At 33.6% G+C, this 27,559-nt stretch overlaps 1 protein-coding gene across 2 annotated transcripts; it reads right to left on the bottom strand.

Annotated features, from left to right (window-relative positions):
- Positions 1 to 167: 167 nt before the first annotated feature.
- Positions 168 to 27,228, bottom strand: mapre3a (microtubule-associated protein, RP/EB family, member 3a). 2 transcript variants are annotated; one of them, XM_062043156.1, is made up of 7 exons: positions 27,077 to 27,228; positions 24,494 to 24,621; positions 24,286 to 24,431; positions 19,072 to 19,264; positions 11,711 to 11,853; positions 7,696 to 7,842; positions 168 to 842 (listed from the first exon to the last, which is right to left on the bottom strand). In XM_062043156.1, the coding sequence occupies exons 2-7, from the start codon at positions 24,612 to 24,614 to the stop codon at positions 774 to 776; spliced, it is 819 nt and encodes a 272-aa protein (XP_061899140.1). In that variant the 5' UTR covers positions 24,615 to 24,621; positions 27,077 to 27,228; the 3' UTR covers positions 168 to 773. The 2 variants fall into 2 exon arrangements, with proteins under 2 accessions (XP_061899140.1, XP_061899141.1); XM_062043157.1 differs by having other exon boundaries at positions 19,108 to 19,264; positions 27,077 to 27,227.
- Between the last annotated feature and the right edge of the window lie 331 nt (positions 27,229 to 27,559).

Genomic DNA, 27,559 nt, shown 5'->3' with positions numbered 1-27,559 from the left:
CTACTAATATATGTAACATGACTACTAATATATGTGACATGACTACTAATATATGTGACATGACTACTAATATATGTAACATGACTACTAAGGCATGTGTTTGTCAACTGCACATCTCCAACAGGACCACAGAGGACAGAGCCACAAAGTCACATCCGACACAACAATTAATTTCACATCCGTTTGAAATTTATTGAAAAGTGCGACGATGAGCGTTCAGTCGACGTCGCAGCTGATGATGATGATGATGATGAAAGTTTCTCAAAGCAGATTAGTCGTTAAAAAAAAACTAAACAAGGGGCTCTTTTGTTGTTGCCCCGGTACCTTAATAAGTAACATGATACAGTAGAAGCTGTCAGCAGGACTCCATTAAAATAACACTAGGAATATTAATAACATCCACCATCTTGCAGGAGGTCCAGCAGCCTCACATCCAAGAAGGTATAAGTTAAATAAATAGCGAGAAAACAAAAGTGTCCGCACGGGGAGTGTCCCAATGGCAAGCGGGCTTGTTGGCCTTCCAAAAGTGTGCAAAGAAAGAACTCTCACGGAGCAAACATCCTGGCTATTTACACACCTCCTCACCACGTCCGTGCTCAGGCCCGTCTCGGCGGCTCTGCTCCGGCTCACGCTGAGTACCAGGATATGTTGGAGACGGTGCTGTTTGGTGGGGTGGAGAGGGTGGAGGACGGTAGCAGCAGGGTGGTGGTCGGGGGTTAGTCGGCAAGAGCGTGCACAGAGTAGAAATAAAGTAAAAGAAAAAAGGAAGGGGTTCAGTATTCATCCTGGTCCAGGTGGCCCTGATCCTCAAGTTCTTCATCTTCTGGAGGTGCAAAACCCTCCTGGAACACACAAATACATACTTCAAGTTAGCCTCCGCATACGTGCCGGATTACCTCCAGCGTTCAAGTCCACACCAGGGTTGTCTCCGTACCAGTATTTTGGTATGTATTTCGATACATTTCTAAATAAAGGGTGTCAGGTTCAAACACTGATGACATTTATCAAACAGGACAAGAAGCAAAGAATCAAACAGAGACAGAATTAAATTTGGTTCAATTTTGAGGAGAAACGTCTGGACTAGAGATGTCCGATAATATCGGCCGATAAATGCGTTAAAATGTAATATCGGAAATTATCGGTATCGGTTTTTTATTATCAGTATCGTTTTTTTTTTTTTTTTTTTTTTAATTAAATCCACATAAAAACCACAAGATACACTTACAATTAGTGCACCAACCCAAAAAACCTCCCTCCCCCATTTACACTCATTCACACAAAAGGGTTGTTTCTTTCTGTTATTAATATTCTGCTTCCTACATTATATATCAATATATATCAATACAGTCTGCAAGGGATACAGTCCGTAAGCACACATGATTGTGCGTGCTGCTGCTCCACTAATAGTACTAACCTTTAACACTTCATTTTACTCATTTTCATTCATTACTAGTTTCTATGTAACTGTTTTTATATTGTTTTACTTTCTTTTTTATTCAAGAAAATGTTTTTAATTTATTTATCTTATTTTATTTTATTAATTAAAAAAAAAAAGTACCTTATCTTCACCATACCTGGTTGTCCAAATTAGGCATAATAATGTGTTAATTCCACAACTGTATATATCAGTATCTGTATCGGTTGATATCGGTATCGGTACTTAAAGAGTTGGACAATATCGGAATATCAGATATCGGCAAAAAGCCATTATCGGACATCCCTAATTATTATTATAATATTGCCAAAATCTTACAATTTTCTTATAAAATTGTGACTTTTGTCGAGTAAAATGACAACTTTTCATAAAATTGCCAAAATGTTAAACTTTTCTTGTAAAATTGCGACTGTTATCGAGTAAAATTCCAACTTTTATCATAATATTGATTTTAATTTTGACTTGCGATGAGTAAAATGACGACTTTTATTATAATACTGCCAAAATTCTAAGTTCTTTAACAGTTAATTTTACTAATTTTCATTAATTACTAGTTTCTATGTAACTGTTTTTATATTGTTTTACTTTCTTTTTTTATTCAAGAAAATGTTTTTAATTTATTTACTTATTTTATTTGATTCATTTTTAAAAAAAAGTACCTTATCTTCACCATACCTGGTTGTCCAAATTAGGCATAATAATGTGTTCATTCCACGACTGTATATATCGGTTGATATCGGTATCGGTAATTAAAGAGTTGGATGTCATAGTAGTATCGACTAGATACGCTCCTGTACTTGGTATCATTACAGTGGATGTCAGGTGTAGATCCACCCATAATATATGTAACATGACTACTAATATATGTAATATGACTACAAATATATGTAATATGACTACTAATATATGTGATATGACTACTAATATATGTAATATGACTACAAATATATGTAATATGACTACTAATATGTGATATGACTACTAATATATGTAATATGACTACTAATATATGTAATATGACTACTAATATATGTGATATGACTACTAATATATGTAATATGACTACTAATATATGTAATATGACTACTTATGTATGTAATATGACTACTAATATATGTAATATGACTACTTATGTATGTAATATGACTACTAATATATGTAATATGACTACTAATATATGTGATATGACTACTAATATATGTAATATGACTACTAATATATGTAATATGACTACTAATATATGTGATATGACTACTAATATATGTAATATGACTACTAATATATGTAATATGACTACTTATGTATGTAATATGACTACTAATATATGTAATATGACTACAAATATGTGTAATATGACTACTAATATATGTAATATGACTACTAATATATGTAATATGACTACTAATATGTGTAACATGACTACTAATATATGTAATATGACTACTAATATATGTAACATGAGTACTAATGTATGTAATATGACTACTAATATATGTAATATGACTACTAATATATGTAATGACTACTAATGTATGTATTATGACTATTAATGTATGTAATATGACTACAAATATGTGTAATATGACTACTAATATATGTAATATAACTACAAATATATGTAATATGACTACTAATATATGTAATATGACTACTAATGTATGTAATATGACTACTAATATATGTAATATGACTACTAATGTATGTATTATGACTACTAATGTATGTAATATGACTACAAATATGTGTAATATGACTACTAATATATGTAATATGACTACTAATATATGTAATATGACTACTAATATACATATATCGGTTGATATCGGTATCGGTTGATATCGGTATCGGTAATTAAAGAGTTGGACAATATCGGCATATCTGCAAAAAGCCATTATCGGACATCCCTAGTCTGGACTGTACTCTTTGGACAGTTTCCAGCACGCTCTGACGAAAAAAGGTTAGGATATTCCCTGTTTGCACAACAACAGCTGTTTCTAAAGGAATGGGGGGGGGGGGGTATGTAAACAGACATTGTTTTCAGTCACATTAACACAAAAGAAAAAGATGCCTCGGGCTTGGGCTGGTCCTGGATCGAGCTTGGGCAAGTCTTGGATCACAATAGATAACCCCCCCCTCCCGTCTCCTCCCATCGTACACAATGGAATTTTCCAAGCCTTTGGCTTGGTGTAACAAAGACAGCTTTCATCTGTCCACTGGGAACTCTAAGAACGGGAAGTTTTTTGATAATTTCTTAAAAAATCCTCGTCCTCCTTTACATTAGTTTTGGGATGATACCACACATTTAGGTATCGATCCGATACCAAGTAGTTACAGGATCATACGTTGGTCGTATTCAAAGTCCTCATGTGTCCAGGGACGTATTTACTGACTTTATAAACATAATATACATACAAATATCAGGTTCAAACACTGATGACATCTATTGAACAGGACAAGAAGCAAAGAATCAAACGGAGACAGAATTCAATTTGGCTCAATTTTGAGGAGAAACGTCTGGACTGTACTCTTTGGACAGTTTCCAGCACGCTCTGACGAAAAAAGGTTAGGATATTCCCTGTTTGCACAACAACAGCTGTTTCTAAAGGAAGGGGGGGTAAGTAAACAGCCATTGTTTTCGGTCACATTAACACAAAAGAAAAAGATGCCTCGGGCTTGGGCTGGTCCTGGATCGAGCTTGGGCAAGTCTTGGATCACAATAGATAACCCCCCCCTCCCGTCTCCTCCCATCGTACACAATGGAATTTTCCAAGCCTTTGACTTGGTGCAACAAAGACAGCTTCCAACTGTTCACTGGGAACTCAGAGAACGGGACGTTTTTTGATAATTGACATACCATTTTTCTGACAAAGGGGACCACAAAAAAATTTCATTATTGGCTTTATTATAACAAAAAATCTTAGTGTACATGAAACATATGTTTATTATTGTAATTTAGTCCTTAAATAAAATAGTGAACATACTAGACAACTTGTCTTTTAGTAGTAAGTAAACAAACAAAGACTCCTAATTAGTCTGCTGACGTATGCAGTAACATATTGTGTCATTTATACACCTATTATTTTGTACACATTATGAGGGACAAACGGTAAAAATTGATTATTAATTCACTTGTTCATTTACTGTTAATATCTTTCTTTGTGTGCAAGAAGTTGGCTTTTCCGTTTGAATGTCAGATCAACTAGAGTAGCCGATATGAATGTTTTGGTTAAGCTGTTCTCCTAAAGCTTTAGTAAAACTTGATAATATTCCAATTCTGTCTTGGTGGTCCTTCTGACTCAGCATATATGTCATGGAAAGAACTTGGGATTGACCAGTAACTTAAATTCCCTGGGAGGAAGAACTGGGTGACGCAACACTACACTTCTGTTAAAATGTAATAATCACTTATTCTTCTCTTCTTTGATACTTTACATTAATTTTGGGATGATACCACACATTTAGGTATCGATCCGATACCAAGTAGTTACAGTATCATACATTGGTCATATTATAAGTCCTCATGTGTCCAGGGACGTATTTACTGACTTTATAAACATAATATACATACAAATGTTTTTTTATGCTAAAAATATCGATGTAATCATAGTAGTATCGACTAGATACGCTCCTGTACTTGGTATCATTACAGTGGATGTCAGGTGTAGATCCACCCATGGCGTTTGTTTACATTGTGACGCCACTTATTCTTCTCTTGTTTGGATACATTACATTAGTTTTGGATGATACCATACATTTAGGTATCGATCCGATACCAAGTAGTTACAGTATCATACATTGGTCATATTCAAAGTCCTCATGTGTCCAGGGACATATTTACTGACTTTATAAATATAATATACATTCAAATATTTTTTGATGCTAAAAAATATCGATGTAATCATAGTAGTATCGACTAGATACGCTCCTGTACTTGGTATCATTACAGTGGATGTCAGGTGTAGATCCACCAATGGCCTTTGTTTACATTGGGATGCCGGTGAGCTATTGTATCCTCCTACGGTGTGTAGTGAAGCATGTTTAGATATTCCTCGTCCTCCAGTGATAACGCTACTTGTAAGAAACTTACTTTGTCGCCATGGAGGCAAGGATTAGTGATTTAGAAGTATGAATTAAAAAAAAAAAAAAGATTTAGTGACGATAAAAAATATTGATGTAATCATAGTAGTATCGACTAGATACACTCCTGTACTTGGTATCATTACAGTGGATGTCAGGTGTAGATCCACCCATGGCGTTTGTTTACATTGTGACGCCACTTATTCTTCTCTTGTTTGGATACTTTACATTAGTTTTGGGATGATACCACACATTTAGGTATCGATCCGATACCAAGTAGTTACAGTATCATACATTGGCCATATTCAAAGTCCTCATGTGTCCAGGGACGTATTTACTGACTTTATAAACATAATATACATTCAAATATTTTTTGATGCTAAAAAATTTCGATGTAATCATAGTAGTATCGACTATATACGCTCCTGTACTTGGTATCATTACAGTGGATGTCAGGTGTAGATCCATCCATAGCATTTGTTTACAATGTGACGCCAGTGAGCTATTGTATCCTCCTACGGTGTGTAGTGAAGCATGTTTAGGTATTCCTCCTCCTCCTTTACATTAGTTTTGGGATGATACCACACATTTAGGTGTCAATCTGATACCAAGTAGTTACAGTATCATACATTGGTCGTATTCAAAGTCCTCATGTGTCCAGGGACGTATTTATTGACTATATAAACATAATATACATACAAATATTTTTTGATGCTAAAAAATATTGATGTAATCTTAGTAGTATCGACTAGATACGCTCCTGTACTTGGTATCATTACAGTGGATGTCAGGTGTAGATCCACCCATGGCGTTTGTTTACATTGTGACGCCACTTATTCTTCTCTTGCTTGGATACATTACATTAGTTTTGGATGATACCACACATTTAGGTATCGATCCGATACCAAGTAGTTACAGTATCATACATTGGCCATATTCAAAGTCCTCATGTGTCCAGGGACGTATTTACTGACTTTATAAACATAATATACATTCAAATATTTTTTTATGCTAAAAAATTTCGATGTAATCATAGTAGTATCGACTAGATACGCTCCTGTACTTGGTATCATTACAGTGGATGTCAGGTGTAGATCCACCCATGGCCTTTGTTTACATTGTGACGCCGGTGAGCTATTGTATCCTCCTACGGTGTGTAGTGAAGCATGTTTAGATATTCCTCCTCCTCCTTTACATTAGTTTTGGGATGATACCATACATTTAGGCATCGATCCGATACCAAGTAGTTACAGTATCATACATTGGTCATATTCAAAGTCCTCATGTGTCCAGGGACGTATTTATTGACTTTATAAACATAATATACATACAAATATTTTTTTATGCTAAAAAATATCGATGTAATCATAGTAGTATCGACTAGATACGCTCCTGTACTTGGTATCATTACAGTGGATGTCAGGTGTAGATCCACCCATGGCGTTTGTTTACATTGTGACGCCACTTATTCTTCTCTTGTTTGGATACTTTACATTAATTTTGGATGATACCATACATATAGGTATCGATCCGATACCAAGTAGTTACAGTATCATACATTGGTCGTATTCAAAGTCCTCATGTGTCCAGGGACGTATTTATTGACTATATAAACATAATATACATACAAATATTTTTTTATGCTAAAAAATATCGATGTGATCATAGTAGTATCGACTAGATACGCTCCTGTACTTGGTATCATTACAGTGGATGTCAGGTGTAGATCCACCCATGGCGTTTGTTGACATTGTGAGCTATTGTATCCTCCTACGGTGTGTAGTGAAGCATGTTTAGCTATTCCTCGTCCTCCAGTGATAATGGTACTTGTAAGAAACTTACTTTATTCGTCAACCATGCAGGCGAGGATTAGTGATTTAGAAGTAGCTAAAACACGGTGGATGGACGTTAGCCTCGTCTTAAAGCACCTCCTCCTGAGGGTGTATCAGTGTTATAACTTCACCTTTATCTTTACTTTTTACACCAAAAATGCGTCCGTTCTCCCTTTTCTGTCTACACACTGTGTCTGCTTGTAAGTACTCTGTGTGTGTGCGCTGCCCAACATGCTCCTCTGCTGGTAAAACCAACAAAGGGGGGGAACCGGTACTTTTCAAACAGAGTATAGTAGCGTTTTTGATTCATTAGTATTGTGATACCACACTAGTAGCGGTATGGGGACGTACCTCTGTGGCGTAAAGGATGTCCATTATCTTGCCGAGCACCGGATTGTTGTCGTTCTCCTGGCAGATGAGCTCGATGTCTCGTAGTTTGCTGAAGTAGAAGTCTCTCTCCTTCTCCAGGCCGTCCACCGTCAACTTCAACTCCATCAGCTGGCAGAGAGGAGACCACAGCCAACATTGCAAGTGTTCTAGTGGGGCGACAGCGGCCTCTGCTGGCGCAGGAGGTAACTGCAGCTGCTTTTACAGGACCATTTCAAAAAGTCCATTTATTATGCAAATATAACTTTTTTTTTAATGAGCCGTAGACATGATTCTAATCTATCATCCAGCACCCCCCACCACCCCGAAAGGGACAAGCGGTAGAAAATGGATGGATAGATGACTACTAATATATGTAATATGACTACTAATTTATGTGATATGACTACTAATATATGTAGTATGAATATTAATATATGTAATATGACTACTAATATGTGTGATATGACTACTAATATATGTAATATGACTACTAATTTATGTGATATGACTACTAATATATGTAATATGACTACTAATATGTGTGATATGACTACTAATATATGTGATATGACTACTATATGTAATATTACTAATAATATGTGTGATATGACTACTAATATATGTAATATGACTACTAATATATGTAATATGACTACTAATGTGTGTGATATGACTACTAATATATGTAATATGACTACTAATGTATGTGATATGACTACTAATATATGTAATATGACTACTAATGTGTGATATGACTACTAATATATGTAATATGACTACTAATATATGTAATATGACTACTAATATATGTGATATGACTACTAATACATGTAATATGACTACTAATATATGTAATGACTACTAATATATGTAATATGACCAGTAATATAGGTAATATGACTACTAAAATATGTAATATGACTACTAATATATGTAATATGACTACTAATATGTGTGATATGACTACTAATATATGTAATATGACTACTAATATAGGTAATATGACTACTAATATATGTAATATGACTACTAATGTGTGATATGACTACTAATATATGTAATATGACTACTAATATATGTAATATGACTACTAATATATGTGATATGACTACTAATATAGGTAATATGACTACTAATATATGTAATATGACTATTAATATATGTGATATGACTACTAATATATGTAATATGACTACAAATATATGTAATATAACTACTAATATATGTAATATGACTACTAATATGTGTGATATGACTACTAATATATGTAATATGACTACTAATATAGGTAATTTGACTACTAATATATGTAATATGACTACTAATATAGGTAATATGACTACTAATATATGTAATATGACTACTAATATAGGTAATATGACTACTAATATATGTAATATGACTACTAATATATGTAATATAACTACTAATATATGTAATATGACTACTAATATGTGTGATATGACTACTAATATATGTAATATGACTACTAGTATGTGTGATATGACTACTAATATATGTAATATGACTACTAATGTATGTGATATGACTACTAATATATGTAATATGACTACTAATATATGTGATGTGACTACTAATATAGGTAATATGACTACTAAAATATGTAATATGACTACTAATATATGTGATGTGACTACTAATATAGGTAATATGACTACTAAAATATGTAATATGACTACTATGTGTAATATGACTACTAATATATGTGATACGACTACTAATATATGTAATATGACCACTAATATAGGTAATATGACTACTAAAATATGTAATATGACTACTAATATATGTGATGTGACTACTAATATAGGTAATATGACTACTAAAATGTGTAATATGACTACTAATATATGTGATACGACTACTAATATATGTAATATGACCACTAATATAGGTAATATGACTACTAAAATATGTAATATGACTACTAATATAGGTAATATGACTACTAATATATGTAATATGACTACTAATATGTGTGATATGACTACTAATATATGTAATATGACTACTAATGTATGTGATATGACTACTAATACATGTAATATGACTACTAATATATGTGATGTGACTACTAATATAGGTAATATGACTACTAATATATGTAATATGACTACTATGTGTAATATGTCTACTAATATATGTGATACGACTACTAATATATGTAATATGACCACTAATATAGGTAATATGACTACTAAAATATGTAATATGACTACTAATATATGTAATATGACTACTAATATAGGTAATATGACTACTAATATATGTAATATGACTACTAATATATATATAATATGACTACTAATATATGTGATATGATTACTAATATATGTGATATGACCACTAATATATGTAATATGACTACTAATATATGTAATATGACTACTAATATGTGTGATATGACTACTAATATATGTAATATGACTACTAATGTATGTGATATGACTACTAATACATGTAATATGACTACTAATATATGTGATGTGACTACTAATATAGGTAATATGACTACTAAAATATGTAATATGACTACTATGTGTAATATGTCTACTAATATATGTGATACGACTACTAATATATGTAATATGACCACTAATATAGGTAATATGACTACTAAAATATGTAATATGACTACTAATATATGTAATATGACTACTAATATAGGTAATATGACTACTAATATATGTAATATGACTACTAATATATATATATAATATGACTACTAATATATGTGATATGATTACTAATATATGTGATATGACCACTAATATAGGTAATATGACTACTAATATATGTAATATGACTACTAATATAGGTAATATGACTACTAATATATGTAATATGACTACTATAATATGTGATATGACTACTAATATAGGTAATATGACTACTAATATATGTCATATGACTACTAATATATGTGATACGACTACTAATATATGTAATATGACTACTAACATATGTAATATGACTACTAACATATGTAATATGACTACTAATATATGTAATATGACTACTAATATACAGTGTATGTGATATTTGCAAGTCAGCATTCATTTCAGTTTGTCCAAGGTGTGTTGCCGTAGTCAGGAAGTAGTCTTTGCCATTAAGTGTTGTCTTTTGTTGAGTCCCAGCAAAGATGTATACTGTAAGTATTGTACTCATGACACACGTGCTTCTTGGTTGTAGTTTTCATTACAACATTTAGAGCACAGGTGTCAAGACTCGAGGCCCCCGGGGGCCACATCTAGGTAACTCAAGGCCCCCGGGGGCCACATCTAGGTAACTCAAGGCCCCCGGGGGCCACATCATAGGTAACTGAAGGCCCCCGGGGGCCACATATAGGTAACTCAAGGCCCCCGGGGGCCACATCTAGGTAACTCAAGGCCCCCGGGGGCCACATCATAGGTAACTGAAGGCCCCCGGGGGCCACATATAGGTAACTCAAGGCCCCCGGGGGCCACATCTAGGTAACTCAAGGCCCCCGGGGGCCACACCTGGCCCGCCCCATTACTCTTTGTGGCCCGCCACTGCCATTATTGACTAATGTATTTACATTTTGACAGAACTCAACTCTTAACTCAACATTATTTGATGCAACAAGCTACAGTAGGAAAGGCCCCGTTCCTGGGCCGATCTCGCATGAGAGGAAGAGGAGGCGGTTAATCATTTTGCAATGCAGTCTGCTGAAAATGAGCGAAAGCGCCACTCTACATAGCAACCGACGCTGTGGTCAAAGTCGTAACGGCGGCTAAAGTGGATTAGTGCCCTCCCGCAGTTGGTCACGTTTCACGTGTCAGGTAAACCAAGTAGTGCCTTCTCAATCAAGGAAGATGGCAACATGACGTGGATGCAGTTGACTAACAACACGGTACAACAAAAGGTGAGGAAAGAAGAAGTAGTCAAATGGGGTGTAAAGTACTGTAATATTGGACTTTGTAAGCGGGCGTTATTATGATGGTAAGTATTGCACCTGTTGATTGAGCTCCATGATCTCAGCGTCGCTGCCACCGTTGCGGGTCACGGTGGGATTCTTCCTCAGGGACACAGTGTTGTGTTGCACCCGCTGCGGTGTGGGCATGTTCTTGGGAACTGTTGGGGAAGTCCTCTGTGGTCCTGTTGGTTGTTGGAAAGATGATGTTCAGTTGGCTTGGCTTAGTAGTCATATCACATGTATTAGTAGTCATATTACATACATAAGTAGTCATATTACATACATAAGTAGTCATACTACATACATAAGTAGTCATATTACATGTATTAGTAGTCATATTGCATGTATTAGTAGTCATATTACATACATAAGTAGTCATATCACATATATTAGTAGTCATATTACATGTATTAGTAGTCATATTACATATATTAGTAGTCATATTACATACATAAGTAGTCATATCACATATATTAGTAGTCATATTGCATGTATTAGTAGTCATATTACATACATAAGTAGTCATATCACATATTAGTATTACATATATTAGTAGTCATATCACATATATTAGTAGTCATATTACATACATAAGTAGTCATATCACATATATTAGTAGTCATATTGCATGTATTAGTAGTCATATTACCTACATAAGTAGTCATATCACATATTAGTATTACATATATTAGTAGTCATATCACATATATTAGTAGTCATATTACATACATAAGTAGTCATATCACATATATTAGTAGTCATATTGCATGTATTAGTAGTCATATTACATACATAAGTAGTCATATCACATATTAGTATTACATATATTAGTAGTCATATTACATACAGTATATTAGTAGTCATATTACATATATTAGTAGTCATATTACATATATTAGTAGTCATATCACATATATTAGTAGTCATATTACATATATTAGTAGTCATATTACATATATTAGTCATATCACATATATTAGTAGTCATATTACATATATTAGTAGTCATATTACATATATTGGTAGTCATATTACATATATTGGTAGTCATATTACATATATTAGTAGTCATATCACATATATTGGTAGTCATATTGCATGTATTAGTAGTCATATTACATATATTAGTAGTCATATCACATATATTAGTAGTCATATTGCATGTATTAGTAGTCATATTACATACATAAGTAGTCATATCACATATTAGTATTACATATATTAGTAGTCATATTACATACAGTATATTAGTAGTCATATTACATATATTAGTAGTCATATCACATATATTAGTAGTCATATTACATATATTAGTAGTCATATTACATATATTGGTAGTCATATTACATATATTGGTAGTCATATTACATATATTAGTAGTCATATCACATATATTGGTAGTCATATTGCATGTATTAGTAGTCATATTACATATATTAGTAGTCATATCACATATATTAGTAGTCATATTGCATGTATTAGTAGTCATATTACATACATAAGTAGTCATATCACATATTAGTATTACATATATTAGTAGTCATATTACATACAGTATATTAGTAGTCATATTACATATATTAGTAGTCATATCACATATATTAGTAGTCATATTACATATATTAGTAGTCATATTACATATATTGGTAGTCATATTACATATATTAGTAGTCATATTACATATATTAGTAGTCATATCACATATATTGGTAGTCATATTACATATATTGGTAGTCATATTACATATATTAGTAGTCATATCACATATATTGGTAGTCATATTACATATATCGGTAGTCATATTGCATATATTAGTAGTCATATCACATATATTGGTAGTCATATTACATATATTGGTAGTCATATTACATATATTAGTAGTCATATCACATATATTAGTAGTCATATTACATATATTAGTAGTCATATCACATATATTAGTAGTCATATTACATATATTAGTAGTCATATTACATATATTAGTAGTCATGTCACATATATTAGTAGTCATATTACATATATTAGTAGTCATATTACATATATTAGTAGTCATATCACATATATTAGTAGTCATATTACATATATTAGTAGTCATATTACATATATTAGTAGTCATATTACATACAGTATATTAGTAGTCATATTACATAATATATTAGTAGACATACTACATATATTAATGGTCATATTACATATATTAGTAGTCATATTACATATATTAGTAGTCATTTTACATATATTAGTAGTCATATTACATAATGTATTAGTGGTCATATTGGTGACTGTACTTTTCTAGAAGCTTCAAATGAGCAGGCGATGAATAGCCGGGCGTTGTAGAGGTGATGTAAACATTGTTTACGTTGGGACTTGGACCGCTGCTTTGCTAAGCTACTTGCAGCCAAACAAGCTAAATGACGACACACGTGTTGTGAAAGACAACAACAACTATACCATTTTCTCAAAGTGTCAAACAAAAAGCTTTCACTGCTCATCAAGCAAACTCCTGTTCATGCAACAAAGGCTCTGCGCTTCAACCCCTAAGCATTCTGGGAGTTTATTTTGGCAAAGACACAAAAAAAAGTTGCACCCAAAGTAAATGGCATGGAACAACTGGGAGCATGAGCTCGGTTATAGGGTCTTTTGAACAACAACGTGTCTCATTCCGGCTGCTGCTAATGAAGGCGACAGGTGATTAGATAACAAGGCCCACTTTTTTGTCCTTAATAGTCCGAGGAGTCAATTTAAGGCCACCAAGTAAAAAAAAATACAAATAAAAACATTTCGAATAGTTGTTTTTTTTTAAGATTTTGCGATAGTTAGTCACACTTTACTCTCCACGTAATTTATGTCCATCCATCTTATGCAAGCATGTTCCACAACATACATGGACTATTTTGAAATGAAAGGGGAACCACACTTATTTTGGAATTTTTGCCTATCATTCACAACCTCTATGAGCGTTAAGGACACAAGTTTTCTTCTTTAAATGCATTATAAATCCTAAATAAACATTAGCAAAAGTCAGCTAACGACGGCGTCATTAGGAGCCGCTCTATTTTGCCTATAAAGTGCTGTAAAAAACCTCCATCATTGTTTTGAATACATGCTGTATATATACTTGGACTAAGATAAGACCTTCTGGAGGAACGTTCCGTGGTCAGGTGAAACAAAAATTGTGCTGTTTGGCCACAATACCCAGCAATATGTTTGGAGGAGAAAAGATGAGGCCTTTAATCCCAGGAACACCAGCCTACCGTCAAGCATGGTGGTGGTAGTATTATAAATTATAAATATTAACATTGCTGTATGTATACTTTTGACCCAGCACATTTGCTCACTGTGGAGGGGGGGCGTGGCCTGCGGGCCTGCCGCGGAACGGGGTGTGCCAGGACCGGCCTCGAAGACAGCGACAGGTGCGTAGATGGCCCAGGTGGGCCTTGTTGTCTAATCACCAGTCGCCTTTATTAGCAGCAGCCGGGATGAGACACGTTGTTGGAGCTGGAGAGAGACACGGACACTAATTTATGCAAATAAAACAGTGTTGTAACCCTGATCCGGGCTCCCCTGGCAGCGTGTGGTGGTCTGCCTTGTTGGGCGCCAAATTGTAAAGGATGCCCTCTAGTGGGTTCTGCAGACCACCACACACTGCCAGGGGAGCCCGGATCAGGGTTACGACACTGATTTATTTGCATAAATTAGTGCAGGGGTTTTTGCTTTTGTTAAAATAATCATGTATATATATTATCACACAACTTTAGTATGCTTAAAGTCCGTTGCTATCGTTATTAGCTATTGTACTCAAGTTATACTTTTGTATCTGTGCTAGGACGAAACTTCTTGTCTGAGGGGTGGCCTCAGCCGCAGATGTCATCTTTGTTTTAGCCCGCTAACAGCCAAGGACTTCAAGGACCTCAACGACAGCACGCAGACGAAGCGGAGACAAGGCGAAATCACAAGGCCCCCAGCACATTCCGTCACGTATTGTGCGTCCTGGACCTGCTTTGCATGATATATGTGACCACTCCTTTTAGAGGCGGCCTCAGTGATGTTGACTGTGGAACCCCTGAATAAATAGAGGGACGCGGGAGCTGAACCTTAGAGCGTAGGGCAAGACTGGGACTAAGTGTGCAGCTCCATGCGTTCTCCTCATGAGCTAAATTGAACTCTGTCTCTGCATGCTTCCTTGCTTCTTGTCTGATTAATAGATGTCATCAGTGTTTGAACCTGACAGCTTTCCAGCAATCTGTCGTCTCGCGTCTCTCTCCAGCTCCAACAACGTGTCTCATCCCGGCTGCTGCTAATAAAGGCCGCAGGTGATTAGATAACAAGGCCCGCCCGGGCCATCTACGCACCCGTCGCTGTCTTCGAGGTAAGGCTGAAACGACGCGTCGACATCATCGGTTACGTAAATACGTCGACGCCGTTTTTGTGCGTCGACGCGTCGCATATAGGAAATGGCCTATCATAGCAGCACAACGGCTATGAACGAAACATTTGAAAAGAAAACACCCGACAGCGTTCTTGCCATCACCATCAACTAGTCAATCGTCCGCGTGAGTATACGTTGTCATCATTACACAAAAACATGAATGTGTCATTTGTATCTGCGTTGTAAAATTTTCTGCTGCTGGGAATATTGTAAACAAGAAAAGAACCAGCCTCACCCCAGAGCATGTAGACATGCTAACCTTTCTTCATTACAACTGTTGGAATGAGTAGAATTGGTTATTGTGTACTGTGTTGGACTGGATGTTTATTTTGCACATTTTAAAAGCAATACTTAATGTTTACAGTGCTCCAGAATATTTAGATTGGCACTTTTTTGTATTGGATGTTTATCTTTATTTTTGCACATTTTAAAGCAAAATAAGCAATACTTTTACTTTTGAAATGCTTATACTACTGCAGAATATTAAGATTTGCACTGGATGTTTACTTTTATATTTGCACATTAAAAAGCAAATAAGCTACTTTTAATTTTGTTAAATGTTAAAAGTTTTAAATGTTTACATTGTTACAGAATATTTTGTCATGTTGTTGTCAATGTTGACTGAGTGGCCATACTTTTTTTTTTTTGTAAATAAAAGCCATGCCTTTTGAAAAAACTGGCCTACATTTATTTTTTCATCTTCAAGTTAAATAAAAAAATAATCGGTAAAAGAAAAAATAATCTACAGATTAATCGGGAAAAATAATCTATAGATTAATCGGAAAAAATAATGTATAGATTAATCGATAGAAAAATAATCGTTAGCTGCAGCCTTACTTCGAGGACGGTCCTGGCACACTCCGTTCCGCCCCCCTCCACACTCACATTTTCAGTAGACCCATAATAAATTCATAAAAGAAGCAAACTTCATGAATGTTTTTTGTGACCAACAAGTATGTGCTCCAATCACAAAAAAATAAGAGTTGTAGAAATGATTGGAACCTCAAGACAGCCATGACTTTATGTTCTTTATGAACTTTTGATCGCGACTGTATATAATGTAGCATCATTCATAATAACATGTTGTGTTTATATATTTTTATTTTGCTCATTTTAAGCATACGGAGGCGTATTAATTTCACAGACGCATCATAACGTTCACTTTTCCTTAACCGCTTAAGGCCCAAGCTGTTTGTTTACATGCTTTTTTTTTATTTCTCTTTGCTATTTGGGCTTCTGGACCCTAATTAGAATAAAAACTAAGAATCATCTTTTGATATGATGTACTTAGTCCATAAGTACACAAACGTGTACTTCATGTTTAGTGACATGCTAATTCTTATTTTTACCCTTTTTTTCCCAAAATTCCATTGTATGTTATACTCTTCTGACACCACCAGATGGCAGTATAAGTGTCCACATAAGCGGCCATAAGACCCCAATTCAGTAGTGTACACAATTTTGAAAATAAGAGCTAAAAGGTGCTGTCCACGCATGTGGACACTAAGCCTTTAGAGCAGGGGTCACCAACCTTTTTGAAAGCAAGAGCTACTTCTTGGGTAGTGATTAATGCGAAGGGCTACCGGTTTGATACACACTTAAATAAATTGCCAGAAATAGCCAATTTGCTCAATTGACCTTTAACTCTATGTTATTATTAATAATTAATGATATTTACACTTAATTGAACGGTTTAAAAGAGGAGAAAACACAAACAAAATGACAATTAAATTTTGAAACATAGTTTATCTTCAATTTCGAATCTTTAAAATTCTAAATTCAACCGAAAAAAAGAAGAAAAAAACTTTAAAAAATAATTTATGGAACATCATTAGTAATTTTTCCTGATTAAGATTAATTTTAGAATTTTGATGACATGTTTTAAAAAGGTTAAAATCCAATCTACACTTTGTTAGAATATATAACAAATTGGACCAAGCTATATTTCTAACAAAGACAAATCATTATTTCTTCTAGATTTTCCAGAACAAAAATGTTAAAATAAATTCAAAAGACTTTGAAATAAGATTTAAATTTGATTCTACGGATTTTCTAGATTTGCCAGAATAATTTTTTTGAATTTTAATCATAATAAGTTTGAAGAAATATTTCACAAATATTCTTCGTCGAAAAAACAGAAGCTAAAATGAAGAATTAAATTACAATTTATTTATTATTCTTTACAATAAAAAAATACATTTACTTGAACATTGATTTAAATTGTCAGGAAAGAAGAGGAAGGATTTTAAAAGGTAAAAAGGTATATGTGTTTAAAAATCCTAAAATCATTTTTAAGGTTGTATTTTTTCTCTAAATTTGTCTTTCTGAAAGTTATAAGAAGCAAAGTAAAACAATTAATGAATTTATTTAAACAAGAAATATTTTCTTGGATTTTCAAATTCTATTTGAGTTTTGTCTCTCTTAGAATGAAAAATGTCGGGCAAAGCGAGACCAGCTTGCTAGTAAATAAATACAATTTAAAAAATAGATGCAGCTCACTGGTAAGTGCTGCTATTTGAGCTATTTTTAGAACAGGCCAGCGGGCTACTCATCTGGTCCTTACGGGCTACCTGGAGCCCGCGGGCACCGCGTTGGTGACCCCTGCTTTAGAGGTTTTAACAACGAGAACACTACTAATCATGCAAACTGATGGGATGTTTACATTTTCCTGTTTAGATGAAGATTTAATCATAATGAGGTTCATTAAAAAAAGGGGGAGTCTCCTTATCTTAGTTTTGACAGCAGGATGAAGTCTACAAGTGCATTTCCACTGCACGCTACAGTACAGTTGGGCTGGTACATGGTAGGCAGGGTTTTTTTGTCTAAAATGGTTGGATAAGCGTACCGAACCCAACTGTACCAGCGAGTGAAAAGCCAGCGCCAGCTGATTTTTAATTTTTTTTTGTGGAGCCATCCAAAGCTCAGCCAAGACCGTGCAGCAAAGGCGGAAAGTTTATTTTTTTGACGTTTACCTGAAGTTCTCTTGGGTTTGTGGGTAAAGTGATCACCTGGGTTGGGGGCGGGGGCCATGTCCTGCCCCTGTCTGGCCAGCATGGGGTCATACTCCTTCCCGTCGTAGTTGGCGTCAAAGAACTTCTTGAACCACTGCACAAACTCAAAGTTGTCCTGGAACTTCCCCTTGACCAGCTTCTCTACCGGTATGATCTGTGTGGGGTGAGGCACAGCGGGTCCGGATTAGTTGTTTTTTTGCCACACACTATGGTAAGTCGCAAGTTTAAAAAAAATAAAAATTTAAAACAAAAAATAATAATAATAATAATTTTTTTAAATCCATCCTTTGCGCTCTTTCAGTCAATTAGTGCGCGAGAAATATATAAATATATATATATACATATATATATTAGGGCTGCAACTAACAATTAATTTGATAATCGATTAATCTGTCGATTATTACTTCGATTAATAATCGGATAAAAGAGACAAACTACATTTCTATCCTTTCCAGTATTTTATTGAAAGAAAACAGCATACTGGCACCATACTTATTTTGATTATTGTTTCTCAGCTGTTTGTAAATGTTGCAGTTTATAAATAAAGGCTTATAAAAAATAAATAAATAAAAATAATGCCTCTGCGCATAGCATAGATCCAACTTATCGATGACTAAATTAATCGGCAACTATTTTTATAATCGATTAGTTGTTACAGCCCTAATATATATATATATATATATATATATATATATATATATATATATATATATATACTAGGGCTGCAACTAACGATTAATTTGATAATCGATTAATCTGTCGATTATTACTTCGATTAATCGATTGATAATCGGATAAAAGAGACAAACTACATTTCTATCCTTTCCAGTATTTTATTGAAAAAAAACAGCATACTGGCACCATACTTATTTTGATTATTGTTTCTCAGCTGTTTGTACATGTTGCAGTTTATAAATAAAGATTTATTTAAAAAAAAAAAAAAACTTTTTTTTTTTTTTTAAAAAGCCTCTGTGCATGCGCATAGCATAGAGCCAACGAATCGATGACTAAATTAATCGGCAACTATTTTAATAATCGATTTTAATCGATTTACTCGATTAGTTGTTGCAGCCCTAATATATATATATATATATATATATATATATATATATATATATATATATATATATATATATATATATATATATATATATATATATATATATATATATATATATATATATATATATATATGTGTGTGTGTATATATATATACATATATGTGTGTGTATATATATATATATATATATATATATATATATATATGTGTGTGTGTATATATATATATACATATATGTGTGTGTATATATATATATATATATATATATATATATATATATATATATATATATATGTGTGTATATATATATACATTAGGGGTTACTAAATAGGGGTGTAACGGTACACAAAAATTTCGGTTCGGTACGTACCTCGGTTTAGAGGTCATGGTTCAGTTCATTTTCGGTACAGTAAAAAAACAACAAAATATTAATTTTTGGGTTATTTATTTACCAAATTTGCAAAATGCTTCCACCAAAAATATTTTTCTTAGCGGAATATTTGATGTGAAGTAATGGGAACCTTGGATAGGTCAATAATTCATAATAACATTGATTTTGATTCAATATTATGTTTTGAGCAATGACAGTTTGAAAGAAAAAAAAAACAGCTTTGTTTTATTAGTCAACATTGCAACTTTTTCTAAATTACATTTCACCTTTAAGCTTTTTCATTTCACTTTTGTTATGTTTTTGTTTATTTTAATAGTATTTTTAGAATGTGCCGTGGGCCTTTAAAACATTAGCTGTGGGCCGCAAATGGCCTCCGGGGCACACTTTTGACACCCCTGCTATAGATAATAAAACATTAAATGTGATAAATCTATGGATAAAAAGCAGAGCCATGCGCGTTTATCATAACTCTCTCTCTCTGCCCCTCCCTCACCAATGCTGCTGCACGCACAATTTGTTTTGTTTTTAACCCCTTCTTAACCCTGAACGTACATTGAAAATCCTCGCAACCCTAACTCAAAACGCCGGACATTTGAGGCATTTAAGAAACTCCGCCAGGACAGCCCCGCAAAAGAGGACATGTCCGGTGAAAAGAGGACGTATGGTCAGGACCTAGCCCGATCGGTTTCACCGGACATGTCCTCTTTTGCTAACATGCTAGCCGCTAACGGGCTAGCCCCCCGAAGCTCCTGGTTTTTCACCAATTTAACATGCTAAAATGAACAAAGACAGCACCATTTGAAGAAAATATTTTCGTGTTTAAAGACATGAAAACATCATTAATAGGACATACATAACCCAATTATACTAATGAATCACTGTATATGGTTCAGTCCCAACAGTATTTAGTCACTAATATTTACATCTTGTGTTCATTTCACATCCACATTGATCAGTGTTATTATCTACAGTTTATTTACAGTATTACCACATTACTTCAGTTCACGTAATGTAAACATTTCATTGTTTTCGCCAAAACAGGATATACATTTATGAAAATAATTAAACACGTTTAGTACTGTTTACTCATATTTGAAAATAGGAAATAATAATAATGTGAGGACACTGACATATTGCATGAAACAAGTGTGAAAATATTTACCTTCAAGATTGTTACACCACTGACAATATTGTTTCAAGAGACTACATAAGAACTTAATATTACAAAATAATATTATTTGCAAATTTATTTCAAATAAATTGTTAACTGGAATCAATAATGCGACTCTTTGAATTTCTGTAATTTCATAACATATTTTCACGTGGCTTTTTGTTTTTAGAAAAACCCATTTATATTTCGCAAGCAATAATTGGTTAATATTTAAAACAAACATGCGTATTTCGCAAGCAAATATTTTTTAGCTTACCTCATTATTAACAACCCTGTCTGCAACTGAAGTGGGCGGATCTTTCCTCTCGATGTAAACAAAGGATGAAGTCCGTAAGGTTTGCTCACTTTCGGTTGACATCCAAAAGTACCGGCTAGTGAGAAGTTAGTTTTCCTTGCTTCAAGTTGTTTCGTATGTTTTTGGCGTTTCGCGTGTACTTCCAAAGCCTTGAAACCTCGTGATCCATAGTCAATATTATCATGACACCACGTGCACAAAACCTTTACGGGACGATCGATTTTACGAATAAAATCACCGAACAAAGTCGTAACTTCCTTCTTCCCAACAGTATCAGTGATTTCCCTTTCCATCCAGTCCCATCGAAACTTATTTTTGACATGTTTATCAATTTCTTTTACTCGTAAAGCGTCCTTTCTCTCGAGAACCGACATCGTTTACATATAGGGATGATGTTTGATAAGAAATTATCGAGTTCGAGCCCATTAGCGAATCCTCTTATCGAACCGAATCCTTATCGATTCTCTTATCGATTCTAGATAGGTTGTTGTATATGGAAAAAAACACAATATTTGGTTTAACAAAAGCTCACTTTTATTTTATAAGAAAAAATAAATAAATAAATATTGACTGTTACCCCCCTAAAAAAGAAAAAAGAAAAATATTGACTGTTGTTACCCAAAGTATATTAAGTGGGATTTTTCAGAAAAACAAATATATACAGTAACACAAAAACAACCTGTCTCTGTGATCACTATAGGTGTATAAATAATAGTATAGTGTTAAATAAAATCAGTCCCTAGGGCACAAAACTGAAAATAATATAGCTCTCCAAAAAGTGCACTTCTGCTGCTATTGGAACATACTAACTACACACACTATGACACTAAGAACACCACAGTCATCAATCAAAAATTATTCTTCCCTAACATGAGAGCGAAGCCTGGCAATAATTGCATATTGCCTGTTGTGCCCTCACTTTACGTGTTGAGGTTATACAGCTTTGCAGACAGCTAACAAACAATCCAAGACGTCTAATAAAGTCCCAAAGCAGATTAATCCATTTAGGCTCTTTATTGTTGTTGATCTTGCTTTGTCTTTTCCTATCTTTACTTTTGTTTTGCACTGGACTGTTATTTCTATTTTTTTAAACTGAAATACACACAATGACAAATGTATAAGCTATGTGATTCAATTAACATACTGACATGTAATACACAATATGTAAATATTAGCTTCACACAAATATACAGTACTATCATCAAACAAATACTTGAGTGTTGAAACTATTTCGATGGCGGAAATACACGACTGGCAGCCATTTTAAGTCCTCAAAACATCCAATGAAACAGTGCACAAAAATCGTTTTTCAATAGACATCTTACTATCAAATTGAAACACTTTCCACCTTAATATTGAGTTATATAAACAAGTTAAACAGTTTACTTACAGATGTATCTTTTCCAAGGCTTGTAGGAGCTAACACAACTTGTCTACTTCTCAATTGTCTCATGAACTGAACTGACTCGTAGTATCTCCATATCGCCACAAGGTGTCTGTAAGAATCTACAATAAAATGGGCATAACATTGCGTCTCACAGGGAATTTCCTGTGGGAAGGGATTCGTTCTCAGGGATTCGAATAAAGAACCAACTCCTTTTCTTTACTACAGCGGTCTCGATAACAGGTACCGGTTCTCAAAAGGGGATTCGAGTCCGAGGACTCGGTTCTTTTCTTATCGAACAACCGGGAAAACCGGTTTTGAGCATCATCCCTATTTACATATGGAAAATGGCGGTAATAACCATTATGAATGATGACGTTATTAACGTCATCATTCATAACAGATGTCCTGATTGGTCACAAGGAACATATCGACCAATCAACTACGGCATAATATAAACTACGTCTCGAATCTTGATTTTAGGGTCGGGAAAAAAAACGGGAGATCATTTTTTTTTTCTTCCCGAGATTAAAAAAGACGGAATTCCGACTTTAGACGGAAAAATCACATGACTGTCTAATATACATATATATATATATATATATATATATATATATATATATATATATATATATATATATATATATATATATATATATATATATATATATATATATATATATATATATATATATACACGCTAAAATTGGCCCTAGTGTGTGAATGTTGTGTGTCTATCTGTGTTGGCCCTGTGATGTCCAGGGTGTACCCCGCCTACCGCCCGAAAGGGACAAGCGGTAGAAAATGGACGGATGGATAATCAGCCTGGCCCAACCCAGACCTACTGCCCCACGCGGTCAACGGTGGTCCTCACCTTGTCCACGCTCATCCTTTTAAAGGCCGCCTGAAGAACTTTGAAGTTGTGTATGAACTCGTGCTCCAGCTTGGCTTGAAACTTCACCTTCTTCAGGAGGATGCAGCCGGGAAACAACATGTCCATGAACTGGCAGTACGCCGCCCCTGCAAACGAAACACACCCGGTTTGGTCGCCGTTCCCGTAGCATGCGGGGATCGCTCCTCACCTGAACACAGCTGCTCGATCTTGGTGTAGGTGAGGTGCAAGGAGTCGTTGACCCACGCCAGCATGTCATGGCGGCTGAGGTTGTCAATGGACACGGACGTGGAGTACACATTCACTGCCATCCCTGACCTGGAACACAAAACACACACAAGTGCTCATAAACACGTTGCATGCTGTGTGTAAACGTACAGGAGCTTGTCAATACAAATCCAAGTGACACATGGCTAATTTAGTATTTAAATGAGGGCATGTGACGCTCACCTAATGCGGGGTTATTTTGATAACCTAATTTATTGTCGGCTGTCGCTCATGTCCGTCGCACTCCTGACTTCCTGACCGCGCGGAAGAAGTCGTTGGCGGTTCTTCTGAGCTGTGGCGGCCTTAATCTCCACGTGTGCCGAGCGGCATAATCCTCTTGTTGCTTTACACGGAAACATGCTAATGTGTGTGTAAGTCACCAAAACATCTGGCAACCTTCCCACTGCTCACTTTGACTTCCAAGACCTTCTAGAAGCAAAAAGACCCTCCCTGCAGTGGCAGGTGGCTAAAAAGGTGCTAGTGCAACTTAGTGACACCATATAATATAATAATATATATGTATAATATAACAACGTATACATATTCATAAAATAAATATTATATACACATAATAACGTATACATATAAAATATGTATAATATAATAAATAATGATATATATTTATAATATAATAAATATAATTATATACAAATATAATAATGAATATAATAATATATACCTATAATATAATAAATACAATATGTGATAATAGTATATCCAGCCATCCATTTTCTACTGCTTATAACTACATATATATATAAGATTATATACATATAATATAATACAATTGTACATATAAAATAAACATAATAATAAATACATATTTATGAAATAAATAAATGTATCATTTATGAAATACATATTATATACACATTATTACGTATACATTTAATAAAATATTAATAGTATATTTATAATATAATAAATAATTCTATAATATAGTAAATATAATTATATATAAATATAATAAATACAATTGTACATACATATAAAATATGTGATAGTGGTATATCCAGCCATCCATTTTCTACCGCTTATAACTATATATATATATATATATATATATATATATATATATATATATATATATATATATATATATATATATATATATATATATATATATACACATACAGTATATATATATATATATATATATATATATATAAGATTATATACATATAATATAATACAATAATATATACATATAAAATAAATATAATGATACATACGTTTTTATGAAATAAATATTATATACACATTACGTACACAGAAAATTAAATATTAATAGTATATTTATAATATAATAAATAATGATATATACCTATAATACAGTAAATATAATTATATATAAATATAATATAATAAATACAATTGTACATACATAAAAAATATATATATATATACATATATAATATATATATGTGATAATAGTATATCAAGCCATCCATTTTTTACAGCTTATAACTATATATATATTATATATATATATAAGATTATACAAAAGGGACAAGCGGTAGAAAATGGATGGATACACATATAATATAATACAATAATATATACATATAAATATAATAATACATACGTTTTTATGAAAAAAATATTATATACACATTATTACATATACCTATAAGAAAATATTAAAAGTATATGTATAATATAATAAATAATGATGTATACCTATAATATAGTAAATATAATTCTACTATAATGAGTATAATAATAAATACATATAATATAATTAACATAATTGTACATACATAAAATATGTGATAATAGTATATCCTGCCATCCATTTTCTACCGCTCATAACTATATATGATTATATATATATAATATAATACAATAATATACACATATAAAATAGATATAATAATATATACATATTTATGAAATAAATATTATAAACACATTATTATGTATACATATAATAAATAATGATATATACCTATAATATAGTAAATATAAATATAATGAATATAATAATACATATAATATAATAAATACAATTGCACATACATATAAAATATGTCATAATAGTATATTCAGCCATCCATTTTCTGCTTATAACTATATATATGTACATATAAAAGATTATATAAAATAAACATATCGTATAACTACTATAATATCATATAATAACATTATTATACGTTATATACGTTCTATAATAGCAGGCGTGGTGCACAAGCGCTAACATTCCAGTAGGTGTCATTCTTTTATTTATATATTTTTTGTACTATCGATTATCGTGCGGCGAGTGCCGGGCCTTTTACAGTCGGGAGACTGCAGCAACATCCGGGGTGTGAAGCTCCGCGGGCCCTCGGAGGCAGAAAGGAAATAGGCGGAGTGCATATATTCGCTGCGAACAATAAAAATGCTCACGTTTTGTTCTAATCCTTCCCGCCCGCCCGCCCCTGCGGGAAGGCTGGGCGGACGCGGGCCTCCGCGAGTAGCTAGCGCGGAGATAAAAGGCCACATTTAAGTGTTAAATAGTGGTACTCACGTCTCGGTGTTGCGGTGCTGGTCTGCGGGTCGCTGCTGCTCTGCTGCGGCTGCCGAGCGTCGTCGTGCTGCGACCTGCGACGTCTGTGGTGTGGGCCGCCCCGTCTGCTCGCACTGCGCATGCGCGGCCGGCTCCACGCTGTTTTCTATGAAAGCGCTCGTTTAAAAATAGCGAAGAGACACGTGACGTGACGTGTTGTTGTGTAGCTTTTTTAGACCAAAACACATTTTCTTAAGTCTTTTAAATCAGCCCGTTCATGGCGAAAGTGCAAACTTGTAGGAAATGGTAAGAAACGCCACTATTTTGTATCACATTTACTTGGTGCCATTTTAAGTATGCGACAGTGTTAGCATGCTAACGTTAGCATGCTAGCATTTTAGCTGACGTCGTACTTTTTAACCCAATGGGTTCTTTAACTTGGCACCAAATTTAATGTACACACACTTAGGTTATATTTTAGCTCATTTAGTACATAGTAAACAA

Source organism: Entelurus aequoreus, linkage group LG03 (genome assembly GCF_033978785.1).
Source record: "Entelurus aequoreus isolate RoL-2023_Sb linkage group LG03, RoL_Eaeq_v1.1, whole genome shotgun sequence".
Lineage (NCBI taxonomy): Eukaryota > Metazoa > Chordata > Actinopteri > Syngnathiformes > Syngnathidae > Entelurus > Entelurus aequoreus.
The sequence above is the reverse complement of the archived record's forward strand: the minus strand, read 5'-3'. Positions and strand labels throughout refer to the sequence as shown.